At 32.7% G+C, this 10,583-nt stretch overlaps 1 protein-coding gene across 1 annotated transcript; it reads left to right on the top strand.

The window, feature by feature from the left end:
• The first annotated feature begins 649 nt into the window (after window positions 1-649).
• Window positions 650-9,514, top strand: LOC147071187 (lysocardiolipin acyltransferase 1-like). The gene is made up of 7 exons (XM_085948544.1): window positions 650-777; window positions 2,567-2,673; window positions 3,640-4,024; window positions 7,114-7,310; window positions 7,710-7,897; window positions 8,292-8,395; window positions 8,970-9,514. Exons 1-7 carry the CDS (start codon window positions 711-713, stop codon window positions 9,245-9,247), a joined length of 1,326 nt encoding a protein of 441 aa, XP_085804670.1. The 5' UTR covers window positions 650-710; the 3' UTR covers window positions 9,248-9,514.
• The last annotated feature ends 1,069 nt before the right edge of the window (window positions 9,515-10,583 follow it).

Here is a 10,583-nt window from a genome sequence, read left to right as displayed (position 1 = left end):
AGTAACAAATCTGTGATAGGTACAACTTCCTATCTTGGGACCAGGGAACTCAGAAATAATGGGAACTGAAGTACCTAACGGGTGTGGAAAAGCAGGCAACCGATCTCGAGTGCGGAAGAATACGGGATAAACTTAAAAACGTGTTAAGAATACGTCATACGTCGAATACTGACAGCTGCTCTCAGTTTATGCAATGACGATCATTTAATATTGATGTATTGAAGGTTGCAACACATACTGTTGCACGTCTATAATGCGTAGTTCATTTTCGTAGGACACTCACGCGTTCAAAACCCTGCGTCAAAATATACTGTATTGGGATATAGCCTATCGGAATTTTATTTATTAATCTGTTCTGTGCTTGGGACAGTCGTATATCGTATAACTAACGCCAATGATGTATGATAAAGCTTATTAATGACAACTTGACGCATAAAATACAAAAAGAATCAGAATACTACACCAGTACATATATCAGATTTATTTAATTTTAACTGTGTTGCACTGCATCAATAAACATTTTATAATGTACTAACTATCATAATATTCGAATGTCTATTTTATACTATATTCATATTTTTATGTTCTTTTTTCACAGGGAAAAACATAAAAATTGCTAAGTCTACGATTCCACTATGAACATAAAAAGTAAAACATAGTTTAAGCTATTATCAATACTTACGTATAGTATTTCAATAAAGTGTATAACGATGGAGGTGGTGAAGTTATTGAAAGGGTTAACTTTCTGTATCCTGTGGTACTTCAGCATTTTTTTCGGTAAGTTAATATGAATAATTAATTTATTTAACATGATAATAAATTCTTATTCTTAAATTAATCTACTCAGGTAAAATATATTAATTTAAGGGGGGACATGCTCAGCGTAGGTCAAAATGGAGCTTTTGTTCTATTTTCAAAGCATGATCTTGGACATACCTTAAACGTTGTAGATAATCTATTTATATAATTTTGAAGCCTTATTATCCTTTATATTTATTTTAAACATTTGATGACTGCATAAAGTATTTTTATTACATAAAATAGTATTCTTTTAAACCTCTCGCTCTAATCTTTTAGAATATAGTCATATTTCAGTACATAAATGTGCAATGATGTTAAGATTTTTTATATTTATTAATTTTTAAACGCATTTATAAAATCATCAGTATAATTTATATCGACATTATTATAGTGAAGTATTTACGATAAAAAATTATATTGATAATCTCTGTGAGCCCAAATTTGACAAGAATTAGGCATTTTATTATTCAAAAAATGGGCACGATTAACACATTTGAAGATAATTCTAAAGATACTAATTATAAGCTATGTCTTTGACCATTCAAGTGTGATAAACATCCTACCGGAACATGTACCGTTTAAATAAAAATATAGTAAATATTTCACTATAATAATGTCGATATAAATTATATTGATGGTTTTATAAATGCGTTTAAAAAATAATAAATATAAAAAATCTTAACACCACTGCACATGTATGTACTGAAATATGACTATATTCTAAAACATTAGAGCGAGAGGTTTAAAAGAATACTATTTTATGTAATAAAAATACTTTATGCAGTCATCAAACGTTTAAAATAAACATAAAGGATAATAAGGCTTCAAAATTATATACTTAAATAGATTATCTACAACGTTTAAGGTATGTCCAGGATGATGCTTTAAAAATATAAAAAAAAGCTCAATTTTGACCCACGCTGAGCACGTCCGCCCTTAAATGCCAAATGAATACATCGCTGAAAATATTTAAGAAGTTTTGTTGAAAATTCATGTCATAAGGAATAAACGATGTATACCAGCATGTTGTTTAATAAATCGATGCTGTGGTATTCAATGCCATCTGAGAATATTAGTTGCGAAGTTAGTTACTAATACTCTTAATTACGTATATTATTGTATTGTTAATTATGTCTTTCTTTGCAGTGTACTTAATTATTGTTAAATTACAAGATAAAAAGAACTTTTTATATACAACATTTTTAAATTTTCTGTTGAATCACATAAACTTTACTTGACTAGCTTAAACGATCAAAAAATTTGTACTTGATAGAAATACTGAGTAAATATTATAGAATACTGAAATGTCATTTTGACATTTCATATTGATTGCCATAGTAACGCACGTATATATTAATAATTTAGTTGCTAGGACCCCATACCCCTTGCAACCAATAATAGTGGATTGGATTACGGATTTCTTCCGAAATAACTTTTCATACAAAACAGAATTAACTGAAAATGAATTCAATTCTATTTAAAGATAGCTAAACGTATTAAAATAATGCATTGGCATCGTGTTATGATATATTATAAAAGTTTCAAATGTCTAGCGAGTTGGGAAGTTAGTTAAAAATCGATTGCAAGATTTGTACTGGATAAACAACCACCGGACAAACAAGAACACGACCTAATAAAAACGTTGTAAAAATATTGGATAAATGAATAAACTGTCAAAGTATACAACTTTGTGATAGGTATATATTTTAAAATGTTTATTAATTATTCTTGTCATGGCTAACCTGATTAAAAATATTTTTTTTAGGTTGTCTTGCATTATATTGCCCCCTCATACCACTTCTACTATTTAGCCCCTCGGACTTCCGAAAGACAACTGACCGGATTTTCGCTTTTTGGGAATTATATCCAACTGTAAGTATTGAAAGAAATAATTAATATAACGCAGCATTTCCATAGTGTACCGAATCCATTCACAAACTATAAAATAAAACATATTGACACTGGCCCACGATGGCCGAGCGGCTTAAGCGTCGGCATGTAATGACGTGGGTCCCAGGTTCGAATCCTGGTTCTGGCAAATACAATATTGTTTTTCAATTTGTGTTTGAGTCAGAGTATGGACTTAATAGTTTGGGCAAGTGGCTAACATCCATTTCTCGTAAAAACAAATCTGTTAATACAAACCCCACTCTGTGGAGGCCAATATGATCTTATTAGGATCGGACATGATTAAAAAAATGACATACTTACCAAATATTTGTGACATTTATTTAAATGGGCTGGGAATTTTAATTACATCCATAGACTGAAACCGGATGTGGCTTAGAACCGAATGCAATGGAAAACTTATGATTTCTGTTTGTGGAAAAAATATATATTTAGTAAGTTTGTAAGAATGTACGGTATATAAATTGATTTGATCAGATGTTTATATAATTTATGAAAACGTATATCCATAAACAAAAATCATGGTTTAAAACCACATACGGTTTCAATCAATCAATGGCTTCATTTTTTTTTCAATTGGCTAAAATTTGGCCTGGGTTTTGACCACCACAAGAAGAGGTTTTGTAACATTTTTTTTTAACTAGAAATGGATGTTAGCCACTTTCTCAACGTATTAGGTCCATGCTCTGGAAAACAACAGTGATTTTTTGCGAAACCCGAGATTCAAGACCCTCAATTTAAGGAGCGAATACTCGGCCATCGCATATTAATATATATTTAAATTAAAGAAATCACCTGTCAAAATATGAAATCATCATAAACACTCAATATAAATTTGTAGTAAACACAAACGATTTTTCGGATAGCATTATTTGTGTTTACGTTTCCAAAGCAAAATTTCTATCTGATAATAAAGCTCCGTATTTTTAGGCTTTAATGCAATTATTTGGCACGAAAATCATCGTCCATGGCGATTACGTGGACCCCGAAGAAACATCCATTGTGGTAATGAACCATCGAACCAGGGTCGACTGGAACTACATGTGGATGTGCATGTTTCATGCCTCAAGGAAACCAGCCTATGTAACAGATTACGATGGGAACGCGGCCAGTAAAGTGGACAAGAATGGAAAAGCTCCACAAAATGGCGAACATGCTCATCAAAATGGCGGACACGTTCAAACGCTGGCTTACAACGGTAGAAATAGAGCTTTGGTGGAAAAACGAACAATGTTTACTTTCTTGAAAGCGATAAACCATAAACTCACAATGAAATACGTGCTGAAGGATGAGATCAAGCATATACCAGGACCGGGTAATTTTATATTTGTTTAATTTTTGAATTAAATTATGAAAATATCATTTAATATTCAGTCAGATTCGATGGATTCAATATATTATTATGTTGACTAAAAATCTCAATAAGAAGCTAAGAAGCTTTCTAACTGGTATTGAACGTTGCAATGTTATATATTTACTCAATACTTTGATTATACATTATTCTGACATATGATATCCGTGTAGATTGTAGATTTAATCGCATTTCGCTAACCATATGGGGTCCTTATTCTAACCCGCTAGCTGGTCGTAGTTTTTTTTTTATTTTAATCGAAATTAATGTGTATATTTGGATTGAAGGTGTGTGTCACAGTATTAGGGATTCGAATCCCGGGATCCCGAGCTATTTTCGATACCTATGAATCCCGGGATTGATAAACATAATCCCGAAAATATAATAGAAAAAATACTTTTAATAACCAATAACTACATTAGAAATAAACTGAGTTTGAATGAAGTTTGATTTATACCCTTGTGTAAGTTGCCGATTCATTTTATTTTTTTACTTAAATTAATAAAAATGAGAAAGATTGGAAAAAAACAATGCTTAGCACTATTAACAAAGTAATTCCACCAAGATCTCATACGTTTTACGGCAGTTTCATATTTGGCTGACTAATTAGATTAATGAAGCGGAAAGGTCATACGTACACCATGATTTGCTTCACTATTTTAAATCTGGCTAACCCATTCATCTTTACTATCAGAAACAGCAATCTCATATTAAATTCACATTATTATTTATATTACAATATTATTTACTCCATTAAATTTATGTATTTCCAAGATTGAACGTATACAATATTAACAATAAATGTCTTAAATAGTATAAATTATACTAGATTTATTTTTGACCGATTTTATCAATGTTATTTGTAAATATAAAAATTTTATATTAACAATGGAAAAAAATGTCAATCCCGGGACTGTCAAATTGTAATCCCGAAATCCCGGGATCAGAATTTTAGCTCGGGATTGGATTCCCTACACAGTATTATATGATATCGTGGGGTTAATGCCAAAAGTTGGTAAGTCTCGAAATCATGTTATGGAGGAAAATTTGAAAGTTTTATATTGCTCTATAAATTCACTCATAATGCTAATTTCTTTGTGTTTTATGTGCATGTTCTATATATCGCATGACCTTGATTTTTTTCTAGTATACATATTTATATATATACACGTAATCCATTGTTAACTCTAATTGCCTAAATTATAGACTTATCACACGATATAATGGTTAGTTTTTGCAAGAGTATTGTCGATCGTTTATAGATTATAGATAATCGATAGTGGTTACTAAATTGGTTTTACAATGAACTCAATATAAATAACGATAAGTAAAAGAACCTTATGATATAACACAAACATAAGTTTTGTTATGGGTCAATGAGAAATCGGACCAGTCGCTGGAAATCAAAATTAGAATTGAGATCGCAAGGAGTGAATTTCTCAAAATGAGACGCCTTCTTAGCAATAGAGACCTTAATCTAGGTCTGAGACTGTCATTGATATACTACTGGATGAATCATATGCTTCTTAAAATGACGCCCGATTTTCAGCGACTCGGACAGTGTTAAAACTTACTATTTTAATATCAGCGGACTTAACTCGATATAAGCTCACTTAATATTTGTCTCGAAAACGACCTGGCAATAATTATGAGTAAGCCCGATCTAGCTTGCATCTTACTCAACTAATAGTCAGCGCATGACGACTTGCTCTGTCCGCTCAGACATGAATTTTTGGTAGCTTGCAAGCTTTGGGTTGCAGACCCTTAGGGTCACTATTCCAAGAACTTGATTTAGTTTTACAAATTTAGTTTCATTCCAAGAACTTGATTCTAAGAACTTGATTTAGTTTAACAATTTAGTTTTACAGCTAGGGCAATACGGGTGAAATTCGGGAATTCATGTTAACGGGCTTAACGCATTATACCTACAAGGAAATATTATAAGACGATATTCGTAATATCTTCTTTTGTGGTACATTTTTAAAATGACACTTGTATGGGAACTCCTTATCTAGTAGTATATCAATGGAGACTGCATATATGATAAGGATGCTAAACTAGGAGATGTCAAGGAGAGTTGAGGCTTTCGAGATGTGACTGTTTAAATGTAACCCCAAAATCTCTTTGACTGATCGGGGCGACAAATTTTGACGTTGTCAATCGAATGGAAAAGGACCGAGAAGTTCTGCATAGTATCAAACCAGAAGACTACAGTAGCTCGGCCACGTTGTGAGAGGACAAAAGTACAACATTACCCAACTTGTCATCCAAGGAAGGACCAATAGTAAACGTAGTAGAGGACGACGCTACATTTCGTGGCTTAAGAACCACCATGATTAGTACTAGTGTAAAGAAAAGATTATATTAATGGTAGCCGACGTCCGTTATGGGGTGGCATGATTAAAATATTGTAAAAAATCTTCTGGCACTGAGACTCAAGCTTTAAACTGAAATCAAGCTTGACTAGTATGATCTTGTATGTACTTTAAGACATAACGTCTCTGTATGTTGCGTTATTGAAAAGCTATTACCAGCCATTGATATACTATTAGATGAGGAGTTCCCATACAAGTGTGATTTTAAAAATGTACCACAAAAGAAGATATTACGAATATCGTCTTATAATATTTCCTTGTAGGTATAATGCGTTAAGACCGTTAACATGGATTCCCGAATTTCACCCGTATTACCCTGGCTGTAAAACTAAATTTGCGTTCTCGGAATAGTGACCCTAAGGGTCTGCAACCCAAAGCTTGCAAGCTACCAAAAATTCATGTCTGAGCGGACAGAGCAAGTCGTCATGCGCTGACTATTAGTTAGAGTAAGATGCAAGCTAGATCGGGCTTACTCATAATTATTGCCAGATCGTTTTCGAGACAAATATTAAGTGAGCTTATATCGAGTTAGGTCCACTGATATTAAAACAGTAAGTTTTAACACTGGTTGAGTCACATTAAAAAGCATATGATTCATCCAGTAGTATATCAATGTTACCAGCTGAATAAAAATAAATATCGACTCACCATTATTACATTATAATATATTATTTCTAGGTTGGGTGATGCAAATGAGTTGCTTTATCTACATTAAACGAAATTGGCAATGTGACGAGGCAGAGATAAACAGGATCCTCAAATTCTTCACAGACATGAACTACACATATCAGATGCTCATCTTCCCTGAAGGAACCGATCTCACGGAACAGAGCATGAAGAAGAGCGATTCGTTTGCAAAGAAAAACAATTTAGAGGCAAGAAGACACATTTAATGATATTTTAATAACAAACATTACACCTTGCAAGTAAATATTTAGCTCAAAATAAAACTTTTCATTATACATCTAACTTCACGCCGTTTGGCAATGAAGCATACATATGCTTCAGGCACGCACACAAGGGGGAGGTTTGGGTCCGGACCTCCCCCAATTCCTGATGCTAACTATAATAATCATGCTAGTAATCATTACCTTGATTTAAATTACAAAGCTTGTAACTAATTTTGGGTGAATATTTCGAACCTCAGATAGGGTAGTTACTATGATAGTGAAAAATTTGAATTCGAATTCCACTTCATCATTTTTTTTAGAAAATATGATTAAGTAATGTATTTTCAAAACCAAACGACTGTAATATAATATTTTTCACTACAGCCCTACCAACAAGTACTCCATCCTCGCACACGCGGTTTCTCTCATCTGGTCAAAGCTCTACGGCCTCGACTACGAGCGGTCTACGACGTAGCAGTTGGCTACGTCGGCTTCCCCGGGCAACGGGGCTGCTCATTGCGTGATCTTCTCGTTGGAGATTTCCCACCAGAAGTTCACTTCATCATTAAACGGTACGTACATACTTTATTTGCAGTGTATTTAAAATTTCACCTGAAAGTAAGCAGGTCGCGATTATATTTTTTCACTCTTTTGTACTCAAGTTTTCGGTGGTTTTTTACTGGTATTTACAAACTCAACTTATTTTCATAATGCAATATTCTATTTTTATATTATTTAATATACTTGTGGAAATGTTTACAAAAATATTGTATTTTTACTGTTGTATTTTTTAAAAATAACAATATATATGTATGTCATTTATAAATAAATCAATAAATATCTATATATTCTCCATAATTAATATATATAACATGCCAACGTCTTAAAAACTCGTGGAAAAGTGTACAATTGATGTTTAATTAACATTGATATTTGAATAATAATAGGTTTGTTTTTTTTCTTCAGACACCCAGCTGAAAATTTACCCGAAGACGAAGAATCTCTTGGGAACTGGCTGAACGAGAGGTGGAAATGCAAAGAAGAACAACTCAAAGACTTTTATAAATATGGTAAGTGGTGGACCCCATATTCTGAAGCCCCTCTACATATTGATAAGAAAAAGATTAGTGTGGTGTTGTACTTTAGTGTTACCAAATGGTATTCAAGTAAAATCAAGGGTATTCTGTGTATTTTTAGCGATTTTTTGTTTTTTAACATAAATCCACTTGACTTATTGTTTTGTCGGCACTAGGCATGTTCCGGTCGCATGTACATAGCATGCCAGATCATTCGCTACATTGGATAAATAGCCATTAGGAAATACGGATTACAATAAAATTCTACATGTGAATTATTGTCATTTAATTATATCAATCATACACCATCAAATTGCATCGCACAGCCACGGATTTTAAAATGTTAATATTTTTCACTAAAATAGGAACTTTTTTATTATTATTGTAGTAAACTTGTGGTGTGTGTTTATCACTGTACCATGGCACTGCATGCTGGGGTTTGAATAGTTCGAAAAAAAATCCTATCGGTATAAGTCAATAGTTAATATACGACTAACGTTACTGTTCTGTTACTTACTGAGAGTAGATTGATTATAAGCATTTACTTATTATCTCCTTCGATTTCCAGGCCGTTTCGTGGACGCAGTCAATCGCATAGAGCACCTCCACCGAGGAGAACTGATCTTCGCTTTCATTTTCTGGACTCTCTTGGTGTTCGCTTGCTTTCACGTCATGGCTAAGTCATTGGAGATCTTGACTATCTTCGGTCTGCACGCCATCGGCTTCCTTATGCTGAGCTTATTGGGTAGAGGCTTCCACCACATCGAGATGTCTCTATTCGAGATTAGACAACGCGAACGTTTACAGTCACCAGCTTACGCCAACAATCAATACCATAATGATTAATTTAATACCCATTCATCTGATTTTTTTTTACTCGAGGTATCAGAATGAGAACATAGGTCTAGCGATACGAACCGATATAACTTCATTGGAATCGTTGCAATTGTTTATTAAAATGTGTTAATTAATTGAAAATATATCGTCACATCAATACTACAATTAGATAAGTCTGATTTGGTCATTGTTGGGAAAATATTTTTTTTAACTTTACTTGATTAACATAAATCTAGCCTATAATTATTATTTACAATAAAAATGGAAAATTGTGCTTGCCTAATTGGGAACTATTAAATAATGTTCAATTGTATGATAAAATATTGTAGATATATTATTTTATTTATCGTTTTAAAGTTATCTAATATTTTCAAGCACAAAATTAATACAGTTCCCACTAACTTCTGGCTTACCTAGTTTTATCGTTTTGTAGAAAAGTAAATGTAGAATCATATTCAATAGCTATTTCAATAATAGTGAAAACCAAGTTATCTAGTTGCAGTATTGATTTGACTATATAATTTTAAACAATCCTAAAAACATTCAAACTTAGAAAATAAGTGTAATTCGAATTCACATATTTTTTTCAGTGGTTTTATCCATTAATCTATCGGTTCATCTATCATTATTTTAAATAATAATGCCTAGGTATAATATAGTAGTTACGTGGTGTTTAAAATTACAAATTTGTAATTTAAATCAAAGTAATTACTGTGCACCCACTATGGACGATGGAGTGGGGAAGTGTCTGCGGATGAAATCATAGGTCTCGGGTTCGAATCCCTAAAAAAATACTTAGTGATATCATAACTAGATACTTACATATATTTCTGGGTTACGTGTAAATTGTACATATTACATTATTCACCGTAGCACAGTTCGCCGTGAGCTTTGTCATCGGAAAGAGATGACCGTATACTATAAGGTCATCTCTATAGCACCGAGATGAAAAAAAAACGCGTTGTTCGTGGAGAATTTTCATAGCCGATTTTGGCAAAATTCATGAATTCAAGAATGAAAACCTAACCAAACCTAACAAATAATCCAGTATATCGGCAAATTTCAAAATTTGTTTGCCGCTGGCTTCCTGTAAAGTGTAAACCGACAAGAATCGTGTTATATTTAGACATGAATATTATCTCAGTACTATACGTCCCAAAGAGGTTGGACGGTCTTCAATAGGTATACGACCATATGTTTTCGATACAACATTTCACGGTGAAGTGTGATACGGCAACCTGCATACGTACAAATTTACGGACACAATGTCAACGTCGTGTATTTTCTATATAAAACAATTAAACATCATTGTATCTTGAGTGTGTTTAGTATTTCATATAAATAC

Source organism: Rhyacophila brunnea, unplaced genomic scaffold (genome assembly GCF_057557595.1).
Source record: "Rhyacophila brunnea isolate RB1 unplaced genomic scaffold, BYU_Rbru_1.0 scaffold_20, whole genome shotgun sequence".
NCBI classification, from domain to species: domain Eukaryota; kingdom Metazoa; phylum Arthropoda; class Insecta; order Trichoptera; family Rhyacophilidae; genus Rhyacophila; species Rhyacophila brunnea.
Note: the sequence above shows the minus strand (reverse complement) of the source record. Positions and strands in the feature narration are given on the sequence as shown.

What these genes read in the sequence shown, in the direction of transcription:
- LOC147071187 (XM_085948544.1), top strand. Translation starts at nt 711, where the DNA reads ATGGAGGTGGTGAAGTTATTGAAAGGGTTAACTTTCTGTATCCTGTGG. An exon ending in CAAGCATATACCAGGACCGG is followed by an intron (nt 4,025 to 7,113) that starts GTAATTTTATAT and finishes TATTATTTCTAG; the next exon opens with GTTGGGTGATGCAAATGAGT. An exon ending in CAAAGACTTTTATAAATATG is followed by an intron (nt 8,396 to 8,969) that starts GTAAGTGGTGGA and finishes TTCGATTTCCAG; the next exon opens with GCCGTTTCGTGGACGCAGTC.